Source organism: Mus musculus, chromosome 17 (genome assembly GCF_000001635.26).
Source record: "Mus musculus strain C57BL/6J chromosome 17, GRCm38.p6 C57BL/6J".
Classification (NCBI taxonomy): Eukaryota; Metazoa; Chordata; class Mammalia; order Rodentia; family Muridae; genus Mus; species Mus musculus.
In genome coordinates this window covers 30,589,093-30,613,622 of record NC_000083.6, presented here as the reverse complement: position 1 = coordinate 30,613,622, position 24,530 = coordinate 30,589,093, and the positions used below count along the sequence as shown (strand labels likewise).

Genomic DNA, 24,530 nt, shown 5'->3' with positions numbered 1-24,530 from the left:
ATACCTCTTTCTCCTAAGACCAGGTTTGTCTTCTTTATGTTCTGTTACATTAGAGTTATCAGTTCCTGTCACATTTCTCTCCCTAGTGTTAATCATGTGGTCATAGATAAACAAGAAGGAGGGGAGGGGATGAGAGAGGGAGAGATTAAGGAAAGATTCACCAAGAACCAAAGCTTCTTTAATTATTTTTAAGACTGAGTCACATGAAGCCCATTGTTGGCCTTGAACTCACTATGTAGCCCACACTGGCTTTAAATTTCCTACTTCTACCTCCCAATGACTGGGATTACAGATGTGAGCCACCATACCTGTACCATTCACCACATTTTAAAAGCTAATTTTAGATAAGACATCCCATCAGTTTTGTCTACACACATACTCTGTGTGTAGAAGTGAGTCATTAGAATCCCATTCAAACTCAGGTGGTTTGTGTATACTGCATAGTCAAACCACAGTTATTCGGTTCTACACACATTTTCTACATACATTCTCTACACACATTCTCCAAGGAGGCTCTGGGAAGACCAGTAAGTACCCCATGCTCCCCGGGCAAAAATATAGTGGAAGAAATACTTAAACTTAGCTGCTTGAAAACAAAAACAAAATCCTAAATTCGAATGGTTTTCAATTATCCTGGCTTCAGGTTCTTATACAATTTTTAAAAAGATTAACACCCAGTTCAAGCTCTCATTATTCTAAAAAGCGTAATTTCCACCAGGCTGAAATTTTCTATGAGGTTGCCGCCCCGAGGAATGGGTAGTTTTCAAGTTTTGTAATTATAAGCAAAATCAGGTTCCTAACACTTTTTTTTTTTTTTTTTTTTAAGAGTTGCCACTATTGTGCACAATGGCATTCTGGAAAATGTAGTCTCGCCATGCTGAACCAGACTCACTGGAATCCAATCAGCAGACAGCCAACAGCCATGTGCACCGTGGTTGGCTGGGAGCCGCGTCCGCCCGCCCCTTGGCCTGTCACTCAGCCGACTGCAAAGGCGTCCCCCGGGCCTTGTGGAGCGTGTGGTCCGCTGGCCTGTTTGCTACTAGGGCAGGTTGGTGATTCTCCAGGGCAGCCATGGCAGAGCCACAGCCGGCGTCCAGTGGCCTCACTGATGAGACCGCTTTCAGCTGCTGCTCCGATCCAGACCCTAGCACCAAGGTGGGTGACAGGGCCTCCTTTTCGGCGGCTGGAGCGACCTGGGGCTCTGGCCCTGCCTGACGGAATCCTAACCCGGTCTGGCCGCTGCTTGCATGTCGGCCGGCTGACGGCGCAGTGGAGTGAGCTGGAAAGAGGGCGATGGGGGCAGGGGCGGGGGGACAGTGCAGAGGGATCCCCATCTTCAGAAAGTTATTTCAAAACTTGTAAACGCCCCCCAGAGTGCGTTAACTTGTTTATTTTGGGCACGGTGTCTTGAAGCCAGGGCGATTCAGGGTCAGATTCCGTGTCTGTGGGTGCAGTTATCCTGGCTTAGGCGCCATGTCCCTTTAGACGGGCAGGCACTTTCAGAACTTGTATAGCTCAAGGGGCCCCTCTGTAACTGGTCCCTCTCAGCCGTACTCTTTTTCGTAGTCGCCTTGCCGCCAGGGTTCACTCCTCCAAACTACTGCGGTTGCTCGAATTTAACTGCCTTTGCTTGCTTGGCTTTGCCATTGCTCAAGTCCACACTTCTGTCCACCAAGAGTCTCTGGAGAGATTACAGATAATAAATAGGACCTCGACTTGGAGGGAATCTTAGACACTTTTCTTCGGACCCTTTCGTTTTGTAGTTACAACCAGTAAGGAGCTTAACCGATGGCATTGAAAAACTTTCCCTTAAACACGGCTGTACTTACAGTAAAGTAGGCAAGACTCATTCAGGTGTGGTCCCTGCCTCTGCATGGCCAAAAGTTAGACGTGGTGGCTGACGGAGGAATTTATTCCTGTATAGTCATCCGTGCCAGTAAACACCTATATTCAATTAGGTGCTGCATCATTGTGAATTCCTGGATTGAATGTGGGCTTTATGCAGACCTCTAGGAGGGGCAGATAGATGGTGAAGACTTTGGTCCCTGCTTGTTCTTTGCCTTAAGGGCAAACAAGAGTCAGACATACTGTAATTGCCAAAGCTTTTGACTAGCACCAGGTGTGTACTTAGGGACACTCTTAGTCACTACAAAATTAAGGCAGGAAGGAAAGGCCGAATACAGGCACACTCACACACACTTCTCCCCATTCCTTCTATTTACCCATACATAACCTTAGTATGCATTTAATTTTTTAACATTGTGTGTGTGTGTGTGCATGCGTGTGTACGTCAGTGAACAACTTTCTCTCCATATTTGTGGGTATTGGGAAATTCAGGTCTTTGCCTTGGCAGCTGAACCATATCGTTGATCTCCTAGATATTTTATACACTATAAATTGGTTCATTCCATGTGAATTGGTTTCCTACATTACTGAAAATTTGTTCATCCATCCTTCCCTCCCCCCCACTCTCTCTCTCTCTCTCTCTCTCTCTCTCTCTCACACACACACACACACACACACACACACACACACACACATTTTCTTGTTTAGACAGGGTCTCACTATGTAGCTTTGCCTGTACTGGAACTTGCTGTATAGACCAGGCTGGCCTCAAACTTACAGAGATCCATCTGCCTGTTTCCCAAGTGCTGAGATTAAAAGATTAAAACTCTTGCTGGGCTATGTGCTATTTTCTACAAAGCACACCCGGATTCTGGGTATTGTTCTGTGTCAGTTGACTCCCTAGGTAACTGGGGATTTTAGGTAGCAGGCTGTTCAAACTGTAAGACTCTAGGGCCTGGGAATGTGGTGTGGTAGGGAGCATGCTTGACTTTGAATTCAGTGCTTAGCAGCAGCAACAACAACCAACAAACCCAATAAAACAAACAAACAAACAAACAAACAAACAAAAACTGAATGAATGAATGAATGAATGAACTAGAAATCTCAGGGAGATCCTTTTTTTTATAAAGATGAGAGTACACTGTTGCTGTCTTGCTGTCTTCAGACACACCAGAAGAGGGCATCAGATCTCATTACAGTAGTTGTGAGCCACCATGTGGTTGCTGGGACTTGAACTCAGGACCACTGGAAGAGCAGCCAGCCAGTGTTCTTAACCATTGAACCATCTCTCCAGCCTCAGGGAGATCTTTAAAAATATACGAAGTGCACTTTTATTGGATTTTGATTTATATTTCACAGTCTCCTAATTTCTCTTGATTTGGAATTCTCCTTTTGAGATTAGTCATTTTTGGCAAATGGGCACACCATTTGGAGATGTACAGCTAATTATATAATATATGGTGTGTGTTGAGTGTGCTAAGCCCTGGACGGATGTTTTAAGTTCATCTGTAGCAACTCTATGAGGAAAGGAGAATTGTCTCCATTTTACAAATAAGGAGACTTAGACCCAGGTACTTGAGTAACTTGCCCAGAGAAGAGCCCACATGCCCAGCCTCTTCCTTCTCCCCTTCTGAGATAACTCAAGCGTAATTGTACAACTTGTAGAGGGGCAGGGAAAAAGCCTGCAACCAATGAAATCTTAGCTTGATTATATGCTAACCGCAAAGAGCATGAAAGGCACTTTGGGGCGGGGCGAGGGGGGGGTTGACTTCATCCTATGCCAAACATATACCAGCTCCGATGGAATCGGAATTAAAGGCATTACAAAGCATTCTGGTGTACTGGTTGCTTTTGTGCCTGCTGAAAAGCAAGGAAAGCGTCATTTTGGCTCACAGTTTGAGGGTGCATTCCGTGGTGGTGGGAGGGCTCGGTGCAAGGGAGGCTCAGGAGCTTGAGGTAGCAGGTCACGTGTCTGCAGTCACGTATCCGTGACTGGCACATAGCTGGCTGGTTTCCTACTTTTACTCAGTCTGAAAGCCTAGCCCGTGGATGACGCCACCCACATTCAGGGTGGGTCTTCCCTCCTTAACCTACTCTAAAACTTTAGGTGATTCTAAATCTAGTTCCAAGTTGTCAGCAAAGATGATCTCTCCCGGTAGGAGCACAGAGAAGATGGGGGGTTTTCAAAGTTCACATCGGTGTTATGTTGTAGGCTTTGGAATCTGGAGTCCTGCCTTTGGATCCCCATCTGTGGGAGTGTCTGTGATCACTCCCATCTTGGCAGGGCTCCTGGGGCTCATAAAAGGAACATAAAGATGACTCAGCTGTTGTGAGGGTACAGTGAGACAAAATGCATTTCGCTGGTCTATGGAGATAGCACTCACGGTGGTATTTTAGCTGTTAGGGTCGAGGAATGCATTAGGAATGCATTGAGCAGAAGGTGGTGGTAGAACCATGTTTTCGTTGGATGGGATTTCCACACCCAGAGAGTTACGCAGGAGAGAGTTCAGGGGAAGGGGAGGAAATATCTTAGCAAAATGTAGTAGTGGGGTGGCAGAAGGTCATAGTATGGTGGAGTTCACATGAAGCAGGGGTAGAGAAAGCTAGCCTGGCAGATTGGGGACCAGTCATTGGGGACATTATCTTTATCATTGCTCCCTTAGACCGGTTACTCCAATCATTTCCTATGTCAAATGCTCATCACCGAGGAAAAAGAGTTGCCTTGGTCGTGGTGTCTATTCACAGCAGTAAAAGTCTAACTAGGACAGGGTGGGAGCATAAAACAACCTTTGGGGTACTCAAAATTTGACAACTCTTGTAATAATTATTTTTTTCTCATCCTATAAAGATTGGAGTGTGTGTGTGTGTGTGTGTGTGTGTGTGTGTGTGTGTGCGCTGAACCCAGAACTTTGGACTTGCTAAGCACATATGTGCTCTGAGACCGAGACACACCCCTAGGCTAGAGTTGTAGTAGAATATCATACATGTATGTAATGGCAATAAAGATACATTTGTTGGGAGAACATACCTCTTTTTCCTAAGTGATGAGCATTTGACATAGGAAATGATTGGAGTAACTGGTCTAAGGAAGCAATGATAAAGACAATGTTGAATAGGTAGGTGCACAGCGAACACATGTGCAGGGGGTTGGTTTGGTTTTATTAACCTAGGATTTTGATTTGAGAACGACCACTCCAGATTGTATTTGAATAAGCCTGCAAGAAGCAGAGAGCAGTCCAGGTGGAAGCGAGGAGGCCTTGAGCCCTGCAGTAGTTATTAGAAAGGTTTGAAGGAGAATTCCCAGGAAGGGTAAGCAGCCAAGGACTTGGTAGCATGCATGGCTGGGCTTGGATTAGAACCTCTTCAGTTCACTTTGGTTTGATATGATTTGAGTCGGGGGAGTCTGTTGAGGGCCAAAGCAGGAGCCTGTCTCACTTGGGCTAACAGTGATTGGCCGAGGCATGCTCCCTGGGGATTAAAGCTTGCTTGGGCTGGAGTGCTTCTGATATTCTGACTGTGAAGCCTAGGCTGGGGATGGGAGTCCAGGGCTGCGCTTACTGGGCTGGACAATTCAGATTTGGGAAGCAAAAGTAATAGTGGAATGCCTGCCACCTCTGGGTGTGTTTTATAACGGTAGCAGCAAGACAAAGGAAGCAGTTTGCTCTGGACCAGACATTCCTCTAAATTCTTTTATACATTACTGAGTGAATACTTCCGCTCAGCCGTATACTAATTGCCTTCATCCTGTGAGATGGAAACAACCGGAAAGAGAAGTTTTAGGAAAGTAATGGCTCCCTCAATTCCAAGGCTATAGAGCCGTGTCATTGCCATGCTTGAAGTAAAAAGATAGCAATTCCTCTTCCATATTTCACCCGTTTATATGCGAAGAGAAATGCCCTGTGACACCCACGAGAGGACACATGATGTTGGGTACAGCTGGGGAGATCTGAGTACAACTCCCTTGTTAAAAAACAAAACAAAACAAAAAAACAGGCTTGGTGGTGTGCATTTATGAGCTGAGAATTAAGGAGGCAGAGGTGGCTGGTTCCCTGGAGTTCTCTGGCCAGCCAGGCCTGCTCTGGAAGCCTCAGGCCAGAAGAGGGACTGTGCCTCCCAAAACAAAGTAGACAGCTTCTAACAGCGTCCGAGGTTGTCCTCTGATACAGAGGTATGTATGGACACACACGTATGTGTGCACCTGTGTATACCAGCACATGCTACACACACACAAAGAAGTGTATGACCTCAGAGCCACACCCCGGTCGGTCTCTTTGGTTTAAACAGGGTATTGGCAGAGCTTTGTTCTTCATTGGCTCTGGAGAAGCATCTGTGTTGCCTGATCGCATTTCCCTTCTGTGGCAGGGCCCACATTTGAGTTTCCCTGCTGGCTGTTGGTAGCTAAAATGGCGGCATTGATCTGTCTCTCAGCCAGCCCCCACAGCCTGCTCTGACATTGCAACCTCTCTCCTCACCGTCTCTGCCATGTCTGGTCTTCTTCTGTCTTCTGATGTTGTCTTGTGTGATTGAACTACCTCACAAACCAAGGCTGATCTAATGCAACCCCTCCTTTCTTCCCCCAAGATTGATTTTTAAATATGTTGTGAGGGTGTTGGGGGAGGGGGGGGGCTACGTGCACGTGAGCGTAGGCGCCTATGGATCCCCTAGAGCTGGGGTTATAGTTGTGAGCTAGCTACCCAGTGTTAGGTGCTGGAACTAAGAGTTTATGTTCTTCAACCCTGATCTCTGTCTTTAAGGCCATCTGGCCAGTTAATTTCAGCTTCAGAGCAGCTGATAGTAGAACCTAAGTTAATGTTTGATAAAATAATCTGCACCATGTTTAGAACTGACTCTATGTCCAATACCTACACACACACACACACACACACACACACACACACACACACACACACCCCTGTGTACTGCGTTGGCTAATAACCAAGCCCAGTGTGGGAAGCTGGCTTTCTCTGATGAGGCTTACAGGAAAGCCTTTGAAATTATCGGAAGAGCACGCATCAGCCCTGTTGTGGACTTGACCTCCCCACGCAAGCGCAGTAATTGATACGGAAGCAGCAGGCACTAGCTTTGGCCGGGAGAGGGAGATGCTTGCTATTTTCGTAGTTTTAGTATCTTGTTTTAATCTCTGCTTCGACCAGCATCTGGCATGAAAGTGGTCTCGCTGCTTCGTAAAAAGGTCTGAGACTTTTGCCTCATTTACCGTGGTCCTAGAGTGACTTTGTAAGGTGTTTTTAATACCTGTGTTCAGAGGAGAGAACCGGGCGGTCAGTGCCTCAGGGAGCCAGCCGCTTATCTCTTTCTTACCTGATTGTCAAAGGGGAGAGTATCAGCTCTGGATTTGAAAGGGCAACGTGGGTCCAGAAACATGGAACCCTGAGCCAGCTGCCTTCTGCCCGGGTGCCATACGGCTTAATGAGAGAACCAGACCACAAGAGCCGCACTGAGGCCCTGAGGCAAAGCTTTGTTCAGGGTATGAATTTCCTGGCTGCCCCTAGGAGAAGGGAACACAGCATCCCCCCAAAAGAAGTTATAGGGTGCTTTTAGTTGGGCGGAAGAGCATCTAATAGGCTAAAGGAACTGCAGTGAGCAGTGTTCTTTTCAGGGGGAGGTGTGGCCACTAGACCACTAGGTTAGCAGGAGGCTGTGGACAAGCTGTTCTGCTGTGACAAGGAGGCCAGCAGACTCCTGGGAAATCTAGAAAGGTCAGTTTCCATTTTCCTTAAGGGGCTGGGACCCACGCTGGTCATCCATCTTGATGTCTTTTTTTTTTTTTTTTAAAGATTTATCTATTACTATACATAAGTACACTGTAGCTATCTTCAGACACATGAGAAGAGGGCATCAGATCTCATTATGGGTGGTTGTGAGCCACCTTGTGGTTGCTGGGATTTGAACTCATGACCTTCAGAAGAGCAGTCAGTGCTCTTACCCGCTGAGCCATCTTACCAGCCCCATCTTGGTGTCTTAAGTGACTCCCATGTTGGGCCAAAGATCTAGCCAGTGCAGCAGTTGCCACCTCTGAACAATGAATTCAAATGCTCTTTAGATCCCTTCTTCATGACATGACAGGGTTTCTCTGTGTAGCCCTGGCTGTTCTGGAACTCATTCTGTAGACCAGGCTGGATTTGAACTCAGAGATCCTCCTGCCTGTACCTCCCAACTGCTAGGATTTAAGGCATGAACCATCACTGCCTGGCATGTGTTTGTCTGTATTTTATATGATGTGAGTTAGAGGAGGAGGAGGCTGTGTGGCCGCCGTATTACGTTCTCACAGCTGTGATAAATTACCCCGACTAAAGCTACTTGTGGGGCGGGGGGGGGGGGTGTTGGCGGCTTATTTGGGCTCTCAGTTCAAGTTATCCTCCGTTCATAGACAGGAATCACAGGGTGAGGAGTGTTTGTGTTTAGCTAGCTTGCTTCTTTCTGTGCAGTCTAGGACCTAATACCTGTGGAATGGTGCCGCCTACTTTTATCGTGGATGTCCGCTTTGATTAACCTAATCAAGATTCAGCTCTGGGTTTGGTCCTGGGGGGAGCAGGATGGGGGTGGGGACATGGGACACAGGGATGGGGTCTCAATTATGCCTTTAATCCAGGCACTCAGGAGGCAAAGGCAAGTAGATCTCTGTGAGTCCAAGGCGAGCCTGGTCTACAGAGTGAGTTCCAGGACAGAGAGAGAAACCCTGTCTTGGAAAACAGCAACAAAACAAAAAAAAGATAAAAAGGAAGAAAGAAAGTCCCTAAATCCCTCAGAGTGCCCAGAGGCTGGGCCTCATGCTGCCTCTGGACCCTGTAAAATCGGCAGTGTTAACCCTGAATTCTGTGAAGTGGGAGTGGAGGCGAGAGGGGTGGAGTGAAAGGGAGCTGAGGGGTCACCATGGTTGCTCACACCTTTAATCCCAGTACTTGGGAAGTATCGAGGTTAATCTCTGGGTTTAAGGCTAGCTCAGATTTGCTTAGTGAGTTCCAGGCTAGTTAGGCTGTATGAAGACCCTGTCAGGGGAACAGAAAATTACAGAGGTTGGATTCTTTGTTATGCCATATAAAGTTGTAGTTTACTTGAGAAGGGCTATACACTTGTTGGTAGTTCATTTAGAAGAGAGTCACCAGAAGCCCTGTGGGGTGGGGCCTCAGATAGATGATGTGGGAGTCACTTCAGAATTGTCACTGAAGCAGGTGCTGGTGGCTCATGCCCTTAACTTCAGCACTTGTGTGAAAGCTGGGCGGTCAGGGAGTTCAAGGACCAGTTGGTAATGCAGCAAGTTTGAGCCAAGCATGGGCCATATCAGATGCTGCCTTGGGAGCCCCGAACCAAACCAAACCAACCGCGAAGGCCCCGCTAAGCCTTAGTGACTAAGGAGCAGAAAGGCCAGGTTTCTCAAATGCTATTAGTTAAGGGCATTTCTGGAGCGTAACTCACTGGCTCTCAGCTGCCCCTCCACCCCAGAAGCCAGCCAGCACTGGGTGAGACCTTGGGAGTGTGAGCCATTGGTGTGGGAACCGTTTCCTGGAAGTACCATTGAGGCTGGAGATGGGCTTTCCTCTGCTTGTTTTCTGTTTGTATCGCTGCGCTGGGCTGTTCTGTTACAGAAGGCTTAGTGACGCAGCTAGGAAGTGTTGAAAGTTAAAGACACTCACCATGCGCTGCTGTTTCTCCGTAGGATTTTCTACTGCAGCAAACGATGCTAAGAATTAAGGATCCTAAGAAGTCCCTGGATTTTTATACGAGGGTTCTTGGACTGACGTAAGTAACAAGTGTTTCTTGGCGCCTTACAATTGAAAAGCACGGTGTTAGGGAAGATGGCTCAGGGGAGGAAGGAGAGACCCGACTACCTCAGCGTTGTCCCCTAAGTTCCATAGCAGCGCTGTGGCAATACTCCCTTCCTCTCAAAAATGATGTTAGGCCAGACCCTTTACTGCTCTGCTTCTGAAATCATGGCTGTCTGGACATGGCATTTAGAGAGTGCATGGATCTATTTAATTAAAATCGGCCCCTGAGATTAAAAGCATGCGCCACCACTGCCTGGCTTTCTTTTTTTTTTTTTTCCCCCATTCAAAGTGATTTTATTGCTTGTGCACACAACAGCATTTATGCCACTAGAGCAGAGGCTGTGGACGACTCACTCATATTTCCAACTGGGTGGGAGCACCCGCTTAGTCTTACAGTATCGAGCCAATCGGAGAATTCTGCTCTCTGTCAGAATCAGGTGGACTTTAGCATCCTTATCCTTTCTGTTCCTCTCAAGGTGCTTGCAGACAGCAACCGCTTTCTTAATCAAATGGGAGAGATCCCCAGGGAGGTCAGGGGCAAGGCCTTTGGACTTAAGGATTCTCAAGATTTTATTTCCAGTCACAAAACAGACCTGTGCCACACCATGTGAGTCCCTCAGGATCACCCTTAATTTGGGAGGGAGTCGGGCCTTTCTTGGCCAATTTGTAAATCTGTTCCTTTATGTCCTCAGATGTCAACTTCAGCCGACGCTAAGGTGGTAGGGCAGCGCCAACTGGGATAGGCCCTTCCCAGGAGGGTCCATGCGACCCATGATGGAGGAGGTCTGGCAACAAAGAGCACTTGGGAGGCAGAGACAGGCGGATTTCTGAGTTCCAGGACAGCCAGGGCTACACAGAGATACCGTCTCGAAAAAGAAAAAGAAAAAAGAAAAAAATTTAAAAAAAAAATCAGCCCCTGGTTCTGTCTTCACAGGCTGCATTGTCTCTTGCTAAGGAGTAGCGGTGGGGTTTGCGACCCTCTGAGCACGTGACCCTCTGAGCATGTGATGTGCTGCGTTTTCCTTCCACCAGCTTTAACTAAGGCACACTTGATAAGTTAGCTTTTCTTGGTTCGTTTCCTCAGATAGCGTGAGGCTTTTGGTAATACGCGCACATAAAAGTAATGAAGTGACCTTTAATTCTCCACCTTTCATTTACTTCCACGAACTTTAAGAGAGCAGCCCAAGTGTTATGTACGCTCAGAAAATGTGGCCAGTTCTGAAAAACACAAAGCGGAGGATGCAGAATGGCTTCCTTCTCCCCAGACGGCTTAGTTCTTGCTCTCCTCCCCGAAAAGGTGGCTTTCCATGCGTGTACAGCAGAGTGGCCGGACAGTGGTGGCACACGCTTTAATCCCAGCACTCAGGAGGCAGAGGCAGGAGGATTTCTGAGTTTGAGGCCAGCCTGGTCTACAAAGTTCCAGGACAGCCAGGGCTACCCAGAGAGACCTTGTCTCAAAAATAAACAAATAAAGAAACTAAGTTTCTGGTCTCCGGATCCCACAGTCACCCCACAGTCGGCCCTTGGCAGAGCTGAGTCCGTCTGCGCTTGACTGAACCGTCCGTTGACCTTGTGTTTGCAGAGATCCCCGCTAGAGTGCAGCTTGACCCTAACCTGGGTTCGCTACTCTACCGGAAGCGGAAGCGAGCTGCTCCCTTTCCTTCCGTTCCCATCTGATTGCTCGTTAAGGCTGGTGGTACAGTCATGTTAGTAAGGAAGAGAGTTTCCCCCGATGGTTCTGTTTAAGGTATTAGGTCTTTTATGGAGTAAATTTATTTGTGGCTAATTGATGCATAAATCAAGTAGTCCAGACATATTGATAACAGGAGTAAGTAAATAAGAGGTTGGACTGGACTCTGGAAACTCTGCCTTAGGTGCAGGGGGATGGCTCAGTTGATAAAGTGCTTGCCCCTGCATCCCTGTTGCTGGAGGGACAAAGACTTTTGCTTGTACTCAGTAGGCAGAGGCGGAAGGACCTCTGTGAGTTGAGCCCAGCTTGGCCTACTGGTCAGTCAATTCCAGGCCAGCTAGGGTTACACACTGACACTGTCTCTGAGGTCAGAGGTGAGTGAAAGACTGGGTAGCCACTAAGGGTACCCTGTTGCCAGCCTCTTACCTCTGCATGCATACTCCCTTGCCTGCACACACAACTCTACGTGCTTGGTCTTGAGTATGAACAGAGTCATCTTTGAGCATAATTAATCCTCAATGTCCTAAAAAAAGATGTTATATATATTGTTCTACTTGCGTGTGATCTTACAATCTCTAAGCTGACTGATAAGCTAACCTCACTAATTGTTTGGAAAACCTCGGGATTTTTCTTCACTTCCCGCCTGGCTTCTCTTGTCCAGGAGATTCTCTCTTGTCCTCTGACCCCTTGCTTGTGCAGAGTCACTTTCTCTGCATCAGATATGCACAGACCGTGCCGCTGAAGGTGGTTTTGCTTGCTCCCCTCCTCCCTCCTCCCTCCCCTGCTTCACCTGCTCGGCCATGTTGAAGCCGCCCCCAGAGGACCTTTCCGTGTCCCGTGACCTTTTCCGCGAGGTCTTAATCCTGTTTCACCTTTCTGTGGTGTTCTCGGCTTTAACTGCCTGTTGTTGACATTCACGTTTTTTGTGAGACCCACCTGGCCTTCTCTCCTGTCACCTACCCTGTTTGCTTTCCATGGGTTTAGTTGAAAGAATGACAGGGAGAGGCGCTGCAGTATTCACCGAGACAAAGCCTTACAATACCTTCCCTGTTTATAAACAAGCACTGAGATTCAGCTAAATTTCACTAAACTTGAATAATGAGAGCTGATTGTGCAGGGTCACCCCTGGAGTCCCAGCACTTGGAAGCCAAGGCCTGGGACAAGTTGGGAGTTCCAAGTGCTATCTAGGGAGTTTAGGCTCTCCTTGGCTACACAGTAGGATTACGTGTCACAAAACATTTAAAAACAATGAGTGACACAGACCCCTGTCCTGCACAGCTTGGTACTGGAACCCTGACCAGGTGCAGTGAGGGAGTGAGTTAAGAGCAGACTCTAGAGAACCAGATACCTGGGCACAGGAAAGCTGGGGTCGGTCAGCTGGTCTGTGAGCAGCGATGGAGTGCTAGCAGCCACAGCAGCAACCTGGAGCTTTGGTGTGTTTGTTATGTCGGTTCAGGGTGGACTAGCCTCCGGAGGAGGTGTTTGGAGGCTAGCAGTTCCAGGTGGGGAGGAAGCTGCAGTTGCTAGCTCTTGCACATATGCGCCTATAGTTTGTAAACACTCCTATGTGTAGACACTGTTAGCTTATCACTGTGGGGTGTGTCAGGGGCTCGCTCTTCCCGTGGCTCTGAGCGTTGGTCCTTCCATGACAGACACGGCCATGTCAGCAGTATACGTTCCCTCAAGACTTCATGCACTTGGCTGTCAAGGCTTCCTTGGCTCTCTACTTAGAACCTTTTATTTTATTTTAGTCAAGTGTGTGCACGCTTGGGAACTAAGCACTTCGGTTTTTGAGACAGGGTCCCTCACTGGTTTCCTTCTAAGTTTGATGGCCAGCAAACCCCAGGGCTGTGTCTGTCTCAGCCCCTCCCCAAGGCTGCTCTTGTGAGCGCACGCCATCATGTGTGGCTAGGTCATGGGTGCTAGGGCTCAGACTCAGGCCTTCACGTTTGCATGGTAAGCACTTAGAGATGGAGCCAGCCATAAAGGAGATCTTTTCCCCTGGTTTTTGCCCAGGCTATCACCTGTAGCCCTCGTTCCTAGTGGAGCTTACATGTTACTCCGAGCTCAGCCTGGGTCAGCCTGTGTTGTTGTCAATGACCCTGGCTTTTCTTCTGATTCCAGCCTCCTGCAGAAGCTTGACTTCCCTGCTATGAAGTTCTCGCTCTACTTCTTAGCTTATGAGGATAAGAACGATATCCCCAAGGACAAGTCCGAGAAGACAGCATGGACGTTTTCCAGAAAAGCCACCCTTGAGCTCACGCAGTGCGTACACGCTTTTTGTCTCTTTATGGAGCCTAGCTTTGTAAAGGTATTTTAAATAAATGTTTTTGTGCTCACCTGTCTAAATCAGTTATAATCAATTAATTTGTTTATTTAGGTTTTGGGAGACAGGGTTTCTCTGTGTAGCCCTGGCTGTCCTGGATGGAACTCACTCTGTAGACCAGGCTGGCCTCAAACTCAAAGAGATCTGCCTGCCTCTGCCTCCCGAGTGCTGGGGTTAAAGGCCTGTGCTACCACTGCCTGGTAATTTTCAATATTTTTAAGTGTGGACATTTGAGTCTTTGTGTTACTCTTATGGTATCCATAAGACAAAGAGAACATTTTTCTTTTAGAGAATAAGACTCCATGTGGCAAAATATTTGCCAGATTATAGCTTATTAATTTTATAATTTAAAGATTCTTCTAAAAACCTTCTGATATTCACATTTGTGTCCTCTTGTTATCTTGGTATCTTTCGGATACAAAAATGTTATAGAATATGTTCCTTTTAAAGAGCTAGCACATCATTTTATAATAACTAACATTCCAATTTTAAGTTATTTTTATACCCTCAGCATTCAAATGTACAGAATTAAGGATTGCCCGAATTTCTTTTGATTTCACTACATTGGCAGGTTTTGGGGTGTTTTGTTCTTGTATTTTTTTAGGGACTAACAAAAGAGCCTTTGTTGCAGTATGCCTGTGTTAGTATGTATCCCTAAGTGGACCTCTCAAATCTAAAATGGAAATACTTGATGACATATCTAGAATGTGTCAGCTGCTGTGATTTTTATTGGTGCTCTTCTTATCCAGGTGCCTGAGTTTGAGTATCTTTTTAACCTAGCTACAGTCGTCTTTGCCAGCTTGCCCTTTGTACAGGTGAAAACACATTTGAAGTAAAGTAGCGGACATACAGAATACAGCTCTGGGGATACTCCTCATAGGCTGTTCGCAGGTCAGAACTGTGAGTTACTGTCTTAAGGCAAGGATCTTTCTCTAAAAGAACAGAACCATTCAAATGTCCATATAGAATAGAAGGAGATCTATTAGATCGGCTTCCATGGAAGGGGCTCGGTAGTCCCAGCAGTGGCTGCCTGAACTCAGGAAGAAGCAGAGAGCCCAGCTCCATCCACAGAGGTGGCTGCGTAGGCAGTCCCAAGCCAGGGTCCACGGCCTGCAGTTCCCTGGAGAAGCACTGCTATTAAGTCCACCGCAGAAGGCCAGCAAGCTGGAGTCTCTTAGCAGCAATAGATGCAGTGTTGTAAGCCAGCCCGCGGCCTACATGAACCGGGTATTTCTGGAAGGCAGGCCGGGGCTGAAAGAGACTTAGACTGTAAGAAAAGATAATGAAGGAAGCCAAGACAAAAATTTCTCTGATCAAGGTTTACTAAGAGAGTGTGCTTATAAGGGGGAAGACCCATCCTCCCGCCCCCAGTCCATTCTTGATGTCTGGAGCCAGCCTGTAGGAGATATGTAGGATAGGACGTGCCTCCGGAATATCTCTGGGGCCTCTCAGCAGGTAGCAGTGTCTTGGAGGAGAGCAGAGGCAGGTGACAGAACAATAGAGCCATCTAGGTCGGAAGGCTCCACCCCAGGTAGTCTCACTCTCAGAGGCAGCAAGGTTTGCATCAGTCTGCTTCAGGCTGGGGGAGGCTACAATGCAGGACAGTTGGAAGGCATTACCCACTTTGACAGTGGGACTTCCTCTCTGGAAATTCACTCGAAAATTTAAATTAATTAATCAAATTATTATAATTCATCATTATTATTAACCAGTACAGATGGATCATTGTGGTTAATAACATATTAATCATTAGTAAAATTAATAAATTAATTAAAATTGATTTAGACTAGTGAGCACAAAAGGTTATTTAAAATACATTTAAAAAGCTGAGGTGTGTGTACTAGGTTGTCTCTAAGTCCCTCAAGCTGACCATGTCTGCCAGCCGTCACTCTAAGTCCCCCAAGCTGACTATGTCTGCCAGCCATCACCCTAAGTCCCCCAAGCTGACCATGTCGACCAGTCGTCATTCTTAATTCCCCCAAGCTAACCATGTCTGCCAGCCGTCACCCTAAGTCCTCCAAGCTGACATGTTGACCAGCCTTCACTCTAAATCCCCCAAGCTGACATGTTGACCAGCTGTCACAGTGTTCTCCTTTCCTCTGTAGCAACTGGGGCACTGAAGATGACGAGACTCAGAGTTACCACAACGGCAACTCGGACCCTCGTGGATTTGGTACGTCTGCCTCATTGTATTTGATGATTGTGTGTGCATGTGCGTGTGCGTGCGTGTGTGTGTGTGTGTGATTTTGCATGGTGTACATATTTATGGATACATAAAACTTTAGATATGAATGACCTAATTTTCTTTCTTTTTTTTTTTCCCCCTTCGAGACAGGGTTTCTCTGTGTAGTCCTGGAACTTACTCTGTAGACCAGTCTGGCCTCAAACTCAGAAACTCGCCTGCCTCTGCCTCCCAAGTGCTGGGATTAGAGGCGTGCACCACCGCCACCACCACCCGGCTGAATGATCTAATTTTCAAGTATAGCTTATTAGGGACGTGGATATTTTTATATCTTGCCAATCTTATTTAGCAGCTATGTTGGTATTAGTCTAAACATCGTGTTTACTTTCTTATAATATTATACAGTAAAACCACAGTATTATACTTCCAGTAAACCTTATTGTAGGGACAGGGTTAGAGCCCAAGGCCTTTAACATGCCGGGCAGGCTTTCTGCCACTAGACTGTACCTCCATCTCCCTCTCAGAGAGCATTTGGTTAAAAACAATGGGAACTGTGGTCAGTCATTTTTTGGTAGTGTCTTGTCAAGGGACAGAGAGACGGTGCAGTGGTTAAGAACGCTTGCTGTTCTTGTAGCAGACCCGTGCTTGGTTCCCAGCACCCACACTGTGGTTTGCAACCATCCAGGATTCTAGTTCCAGAGAATCTGATGGCCTCTTCTGACCCTGTCAGACATCAGCACACACATAGTGCATATATGTATACACAGGCAAAATACTCATTACACACAGAATACATCTAAAATATGCATCCTGTCAAGATGGCACAATAAAACTTCGATTGGGTAATGTAGTGAATGCTAACAGTTAACCCAAAACACGAATAAGTAACTTTTTTCTTATAGATTATTCTAAACAGGTTAAGCTATACATTATCCAGAACTGACTTTTTTTTTTTTTTTTTTTTTGGTTTTTCAAGACAGGGTTTCTCTGTATAGCCCTGGCTGTCCTGGAACTCACTTGTAGACCAGGCTGGCCTTGAACTCAGAAATCAGCCTGCCTCTGCCTCCCGAGTGCTGGGACTAAAGGTGTGCGCCACCACGCCCAGCCCCAGAACTGATTTATTTGAACTGACTTATTTAAAATAACAATGCAGAGCAACTATTTCACTGTAACCAGCTAGTCAGACTGTGGTTAAAGTACATAGATTTTGAACCAGTTAAATCTGTTTTCAAGGGCCTTGTGTTTTGAAGTAAGCTGTGGAAGCCATTTGAGACACTCTTGTAACATTTCTTCCCGTGCTCTGTTTCTTTTTTGGGAATGCCATCACCAAAGGTCACATTGGGATTGCCGTTCCTGATGTCTACAGTGCCTGTAAGAGATTTGAAGAACTAGGTGTCAAGTTTGTGAAGAAGCCTGATGACGGTGAGTATTTGCTAGTATTTTTATTGTGCACCACCGCACTCGGTTGAGACAGCTCAGTGTGAGACAACCCATGAGCTGGAACAGTTAAGTAGATCATTGGTAGAGCCCTTGCCTAGCATGTTCTGGGGTCTTGGGGACAGCCCCCAGCACCAAAAAAATAAACAAAAGGTCCCAGACCAACCAACCAACCACACAAAAACCCAGAGAGAAATAAATGAAACATTTTAATAAAATTGTTTCAAGTAAATCACTTGCTATGGGATCTTTTCAGTGAGGAAGCAGCTTGCCCTCCATTCAGATCAGCTGCTGGTACCTGACCTGGTTTCCTGGATTGTTGTCTTTTTCTTTGGTCTTCACATTTTTTTTCAAAGATAATATAGTGCGGTTCTTTGAGCCTCCTTTCCTCCATTTCTCCCTTGAAGCATCTTTCACATTTCCCCGTCTTAGCATCTCCACCGGGACCCTTTCCTAAAGTTTTGTGAGGATTGATTTCTGAGACTGATGAATGCAAACCAGGCACAGATAGATGCGTTCTGCTGAGGATACCAGGTTTGTTTCCCCTCACTCTTGAAAACACGGAATCCTTGATAAATCTGCCGTCAGGATGCTGATATTCCTTTGCACTTTATTTTTTTTTTTTTCTGGAGACTTTTGGCTTACCAGTTACTTACCAGTTACTTTCCCCCCTCAAATGTATCTATTCTGAGTTTTCTTTGTGTCTGTGTGTGATGCGCATGAGCAGGCCTCTTCCCTTGTATTCTCTACATTGACAGGGCGCTGTTTTCCCCTGATTTGTAGGGTCATTGCTACTGTTCTCATCCCTTGGCTCCCTAACATTTTCCTGGGCTTAGTTAACACTGTGATAGTTCATAGTGCTCATCACATCTATATATTCTAGTAGCCCTTTGCCCACTGTCCTAATATTTCATGGATAATTCAAATAATCCACTGTTTTGTTTTTGTCTTTAAATATGTGATTATGCTCAATTGTATATTTAATTATGTTCTTGGATTAGTTAGTTTTGCCTCTGAGCTATTTTTTCCAACAACTGTAAGCTGCTGTAATCCACCAGGCCACATGACTGGCAGAAGAGAATAGTCCCCAAGGATTCCCCTGATTTCAGGAAGACAGGCTGGATGAGCCCTGGGCTGGGTTTCCTGCCTACTGGAAATGACAACTCTTCTCAACAGAGGCTTTTCCCCCTCAGCGCAAAGCAGCCTTTGTAGGAGACAGGTCTGCTGTCTTCATCCCTGGCCTTGGATGTGTGGGTGGGGGAGGGGGTGGGGGTGGAGGGATACCGAAGTTAGCAGGTTTATTCCTTCTGGTTTCCTCATTAGACAAGCATTGTGTCCCCCTTGACTCTTGAGGGCGCCTGGCAGTCAGTAGCAGAGGTCCTTCCAGTGTGAGGGCTGGCTCTGATTACCTTGGGGGCGGGGCAGAAACAAACATCTTGTTTATTCTCGCTCAGCCACACGTTCAGAGCTCCTGTTCTGACTCTAAACTACCCTCTGTCTGGATCAGGTTAAATCAGCAGGCCATGCTCACCCGTTCCTCCTCAGCCGTCTTCCTGGAGATTGCTTCACTGTTTCTCTGTTTTGCCCTGATCTGTATTCCTTGACCTTGGGGTCAGGAGGCAGAAACAAGAGTCAAATGAGTTCAGCATCTTAGTCTCCAAATAAATCAATCTCTCAGGGCACATCCATACGTCTAAGTGAACAACTCCATCTTGGTTACAATCCCCAGGAGCCACAGTCTGATTGACAGGGCTTAGGTTACCCCAGGATATTGTCTAATAGGGTTTGCGTGACCCAAGCCGCCGTTGTCTCAGTTGTGCAGAGAGGCCACGTTGCCTGCTCCCTTGAGCATCTCTCTATCTTCTCTTCCTTCCTAAATCATTTCTGTGATTGGTGACATGGTGACCTCAAAGTGAGGCAAGGACTGGGTACTTAATAGAGCTGTTCCTAGGTTCTGGTAGGTCACATTCTAGGCATTGGGATAACCGTGCTACGGTGAAACAAACCTTTTAGAGTGAAAGCTATCAACAACGTATTTTATTCAAGTGCAAATTAAAATTGTAATGAAAACGTGTTTTGTTTTGTTTTGTTTTTAATGTGCCTTCTAGTAATGAAAAGTGTTCATTATACAGGGAAAATGAAAGGACTGGCGTTCATTCAAGACCCTGACGGCTACTGGATTGAGATTCTGAATCCTAACAAAATAGCAACGATTATTTAGTTTCGGGAGAATGTGCCTTTGAGGTATGGGGGACAGCGGGAACAAAGCGGCGTGGAAAAGAAACAGCGTGATTCAAGATGCTGCGGCGACCAGAAGCGTTGGGGACTGATGGGTCTCTCTGCTCCAGTTCAAATCCTCCTGAAACCCTTTTCATTGTCCTGATTCAGTGGGTTTTTAAAAATCTCCCCTCTGTTTTGCCAACCTAATTTTCAAGTAGCAATTTATCTTATGACCTTGACAAAGTTGTGTGACTTTACATTTAAGATAATAATTAGAACAGCTCCCTTTAGAGATCACAGTTGCTACTGCCTGTCTCTTAAAGACTGCTCAAGTCTGTTTCTGATTCATCATTTAGAATTTTGTTTCAAATGTTTCTTTTTGGGGTCTGTTACCTTCTGGGGTTTCAGTTCCTCAGAAATAACTTTCCATAATGGGAAGTACAGAGCAGTGAACAGAAATGAGATTTTTTTGTGTGTACTTCAAACAGCATAGTGTTTATCTTACAAAAGAGAAGGTACTCCTGAGAGCAATTCGGAATCATGCTGACAAGGACACAGATAGAAATACTAATTTTCTTTTTTTCTTTTTTCTTTTTTTTTGTATGTATAAAGTACTTTCAGAATTCAAGGACTAACTTTACTTTTCTGGGAATACGGAGGAGGAAGGGATTAGACAATGGGCCATGCTGTAGCATCCTTTATGTAAATAATGAGTACTGTGGTTACGACAGACAAAGCCACCTGATTGGTCTGAAGGCTTGGGCGGTCAGTGTTTCTAGTAGCTGGGTTATGCCTATGCCTCATGGTACCTCCTGCCCTACTGAGGAACCTGCCGGGAGTCTGGCCTATGCTCTCTGCTCACACTTGGGCTTGAATACCACAGAGAAAGAAGCACAGAGGTCAATAGTACAAGGCTGCTCTAGGGGACACCTGTGAGTGAGCCCCACATTGGAGGGAGTCTTCCCCACCCCATGGTCTTCATGATGCTTGTAATCACGTAGCATGTTATGTTCAGTGCTGAGTCAGATGTCGGGCATTAGCTCTGTGGTCTTCCCTGCTGACAGGATTAATGGATTCTCAGAGGTGATTTGAAGACTCAACAACTGGAGGACAAAACCCAATTTGAGGTCAGACTGCAGCGAAGTTTCCTGCCTGCTGCAGTGGAAGACGGGCGTGGGCAATGCCAAGCGCTACACAGCTATGGGCACTTGGTGATCTATGTGAGCAGTTTAAACACATCATAGGCTGAAATAAAGCTAACACTGTTTAGTACATAAAGGTCTGGGCAGCAAGTCCCTTTGTGTAAAAGGCTGGTCTTGAGGCCTGAAAGGATTCAAAAGAAGTTTGCGCTGAACCAGGGATACACATGAGTCTGTACAGACTAAGCCAGGTAGCTTCTATGGTTGAAAAAGCATGGGAAAGAAAATGTCAAATCAAAAGATTTGGGGGAATGAAGTACATTCAGGAGAAAGACCAGATATCAAAAGGTGGGTCACAGGAATCTAGGAGGGCCAGTTTCAAATGTCCAATGCTGGAATCACCAAATGGGATTCTAATACTGGACCTACCCAATTTAACAATGTGAACCATATTTCTAGGGGTGGGAAGTACTTGCTAGGTGAGTCTTGCCAGGACATAATCCTTATTCCTTAAGTGTGCTTCTGTATGCATTGAAAAGCATGTATGTGGCCAGGCCTTGGCAGGAGTTGGGACAGTGCACTTGCAAATACACTTACCTGGCAAGTAGCGGTGGGAAGAACAGGCTGGGGGTTGGGGACCTTGCTGCTGCTCAGGGGAGACAGTCCTCTACTGGTACAGTCGCCTGGAGGTTGCAGGAGGCTATAGACGTGTGAACATTTCCTTTTCACACTGCAGGAGGCTACGACTTCTTCTTCTTCTTTTTTTTTTTTTGGTTTTTCAAGACAGGGTTTCTCTGTATAGCCCTGGCTGTCCTGGAACTCACTTTGTAGACCAGGCTGGCCTCGAACTCAGAAATCAGCCTGCCTCTGCCTCTTGAGTGCTGGGATTAAAGGTGTGCGCCAATACCGCCCGGCAGGCTGCAACTTCTTATGAAGCAGCAGCCTTTGCAGTGTCTGGCAAGGGTCCTCTTGACTTGTGGACAGGCACTTTGCCTTGTGGACAGGTACTGTGCCTTCTCGGGGCAGAAGTTTACTGCAACATGCATCCCATTCCAGGAGGCTCCACCTAAGTAATTTGCCTTGTAGGAGCTCATTTCCAAGTACCATTTTGGGGAGTGGGCCTAGTCAGAGGAATTTCGAAGGACCCCAGAGTTGTCCCATAGCATAGTACACAGACCTTGACAACTTGGTTGTGGAGGGACCTTTGTTCTCAAGATGCTGTTAGAAGCATGGGAAGGCCCAAGGGCATGCACTGCAGAGTTGGCCTGCAAGAAGTCCTGATACCTACAGCTTGTTCATCCCGTCACTTGACACATATATGATCAAAGATGGCTAAGGCCAGTCAGTGCTGTGTGTCCACTAAAAACGGCCATTGAAAGGAAGTAACCTGGGATTCCTCACTTGTCTAAGGGCTGAAAGTGTTTTCCAAGGCTCTGCAGCCAAATTGATCTCCTTACGTTCTGGAAGACCAACAGTTTTATGTGATGTTACTTATTTACCATTTCCCAGTGGGGGGGGGGCTCTGACTTTGTGTGGTGACATGCTGAAATGAGGTTTTGTTTCTTTAAGTGGGAGTTGAAATGCAGGTGAAATGCTCTCATCCCGAGGCCACTGTATCCAGCAAGATCACTAACATAACTCATAGCCTACTGAGGTTATGCTTGTCAACTTCTCTCCTGTAAACTTAATCTCCGGCCACCTCCTTTTCTACACTGTTCTCTTCAGAGGAAAATAAACTATGTGAAACTCCAAACTGAGGAGTCATGAGGCTGGCCATGAGCACGTGGAGAGAGGGGGAAGGGGAATGAGAAGAGAGGGGAAGGGGAAGGGAGCAAGAGAGGAGGGGGTGTGAGTCAGGCACACCTGGCTGTTGCCAGGTAACTGTGGGCGGAGCCTAGACTAAATGCCAACTTGAATGACATCACACCAACCAACATCCTCCTCCACTAAATACCACTTGTCAAACCAACTGAAAACGGGCCCCCACACATTTCCAGAATGACCCCTAGGGGTCAGTACTGCTCCGCTGAAACCACTGGTCTTTCTTAAGATTTCTGATTCTAGTTTCTTCAAAGAGGAATGGGTCCTGATAGCGTTTCCAAGGGAATGAATGGGCAGAGTCTTCACTTCGATAGTTTCCGGCAACGGACAGCGGGGATTTTCCACCTCTGATCAGCAGCTACATACCTGAGCCATTTGTCTTCGGGAGCCCTTCTATACAGTGTTTTATGTAGTGTTTTGCTAAATTGCATACTTAGAATTTCGAGGCAACTAATGGAACACGTTAGTAACGGACAGTTGAGCAGTAACACCAAGGAAACAGTAACCCGGACGACACAGAATAGCCAGCTAGTGACAGTTAGCTGTGCTTAAGCAGGCTTCTCTTCAATGGTGATGACTCAGCTCAATCCAGTCAATAGTTAAGAGAAATTACAGCAAGTGCATAAATCTGAGGCCTACTGTCCAGGTGGTGGGGGTGCATGTCCTCCAATCCCGGTGCTCGGGGGTTGGGGACGGGGGACAGGGAGCAGGGAGAAGAGGCAGGCAGATGGAGGTCAGCATGGTCTACAGAGCAAGTTCCAGGACAGCCAAGGGCTACATAGATAAATCCTTTCTCAAACCGCACCCCCCAAATGAGACCTACTGATGTTAGCATATTACAGAATATTTTTTAAAAGGATTTATTTATTTACTATATGTAAGTACACTGTAGCTGTTTTCAGACATCCCAGAAGAGGGCATCAGATCTCATTATGGATGGTTGTGAGCCACCATGTGGTTGCTGGGATTTGAACTCATGACCTTTGGAAGAGCAGTCAGTGCTCTTACCCACTGAGCCATCTCTCCAGCCCCAGAATATTTTTAAAATGCTAATACCCAGGACTTTTAGAGCTGTAATAAAATAGGTACCTCATAAATGTCATCAAAATACACATTATGGCTGAAGACAGGGCTAAGAGCAGTGGCTGAGTTGAGTTTCCAGCACCCATGTTGGGTGGCTCACATCAACCTTTTTAGATTTGGCATCTTTTTCTGGGCTCTATACTCACAAACACACATACACACACAGGGTAAACATAATTCTAAAAAATATACATATATATATGTGTGTGTGTGTATTTTAAAGCACATTAGATTTACAATAGTCTTTAAGAGTTTAAAGGCTTTCAAATGCTTTATTTATTTGGCTAATGCTGTGGCTTTCTACATCCTAGAAAATATTCAGTGGTTTTAATTTCTAAATTAAATGTGGCTTGTTGCTTGCATTACTTTTTTACAGTAGGAAAAAAAAAAAGGGAAGCCGGGCGGTGGTGGCGAACGCCTTTAATCCCAGCAATTGGGAGGCAGAGGCAGGTGGATTTCTGAGTTTGAGGCCAGCCTGGTCTACAGAGTGAGTTCCAGGACAGCCAGGGCTACACAGAGAAACCCTGTCTAGACAAAACAAAACAAAACAAACAAACAAAGCTGAAACAGGTTAGGTAGAAAACAGTCATGAAAGTCAGCGCTTTCTCATCCACTGCCCACTGTTCACTCTGAAGCAGTGTTCTTTTTCTTTTCTTTTTTGGCTAATGTTCATTTTGTATTTTAAAACTATAGTCTCCTAGGCACACCCCTCCCAGCCCTAACTCCCCAAGTGTACTGCTAACTTCCTCAAGCTGTGTCCAGAAGCCAAAGACAAGCAAGCCTCTGCCCCTCCAGATCGACAGACGGCCTACATCTCAGGGCTGTGATTTCTCCCTTTTCTCGGTTAGCTACAGGAATAGAAAGTCTCTACCTAGGGACCCGTTGATCTTCAGGGCTGTCCTTCCTGACCCCCCTCCCAGGCCAAAGCTTCAAGGTTCCTGCCTGGCACTGCGGGGCCCATGGTCTAGCTGCTTGAATGGATATGGGCCGTGAGTTAACAAGA

At 46.4% G+C, this 24,530-nt stretch overlaps 1 protein-coding gene and 1 pseudogene across 2 annotated transcripts; one reads left to right on the top strand and one right to left on the bottom strand.

The window, feature by feature from the left end:
• The first annotated feature begins 963 nt into the window (after positions 1-963).
• Positions 964-20,762, top strand: Glo1 (glyoxalase 1). 2 transcript variants are annotated; one of them, NM_001113560.1, is made up of 7 exons: positions 964-1,155; positions 9,521-9,603; positions 13,444-13,584; positions 15,751-15,818; positions 17,160-17,249; positions 19,397-19,508; positions 20,549-20,762. In NM_001113560.1, the coding sequence occupies exons 1-6, from the start codon at positions 1,072-1,074 to the stop codon at positions 19,483-19,485; spliced, it is 555 nt and encodes a 184-aa protein (NP_001107032.1). In that variant the 5' UTR covers positions 964-1,071; the 3' UTR covers positions 19,486-19,508; positions 20,549-20,762. The 2 variants fall into 2 exon arrangements, with proteins under 2 accessions (NP_001107032.1, NP_079650.3); NM_025374.3 differs by having other exon boundaries at positions 19,397-20,762.
• On the bottom strand, positions 9,913-10,458 carry Gm8373 (annotated as a pseudogene).
• Positions 20,763-24,530: the final 3,768 nt, after the last annotated feature.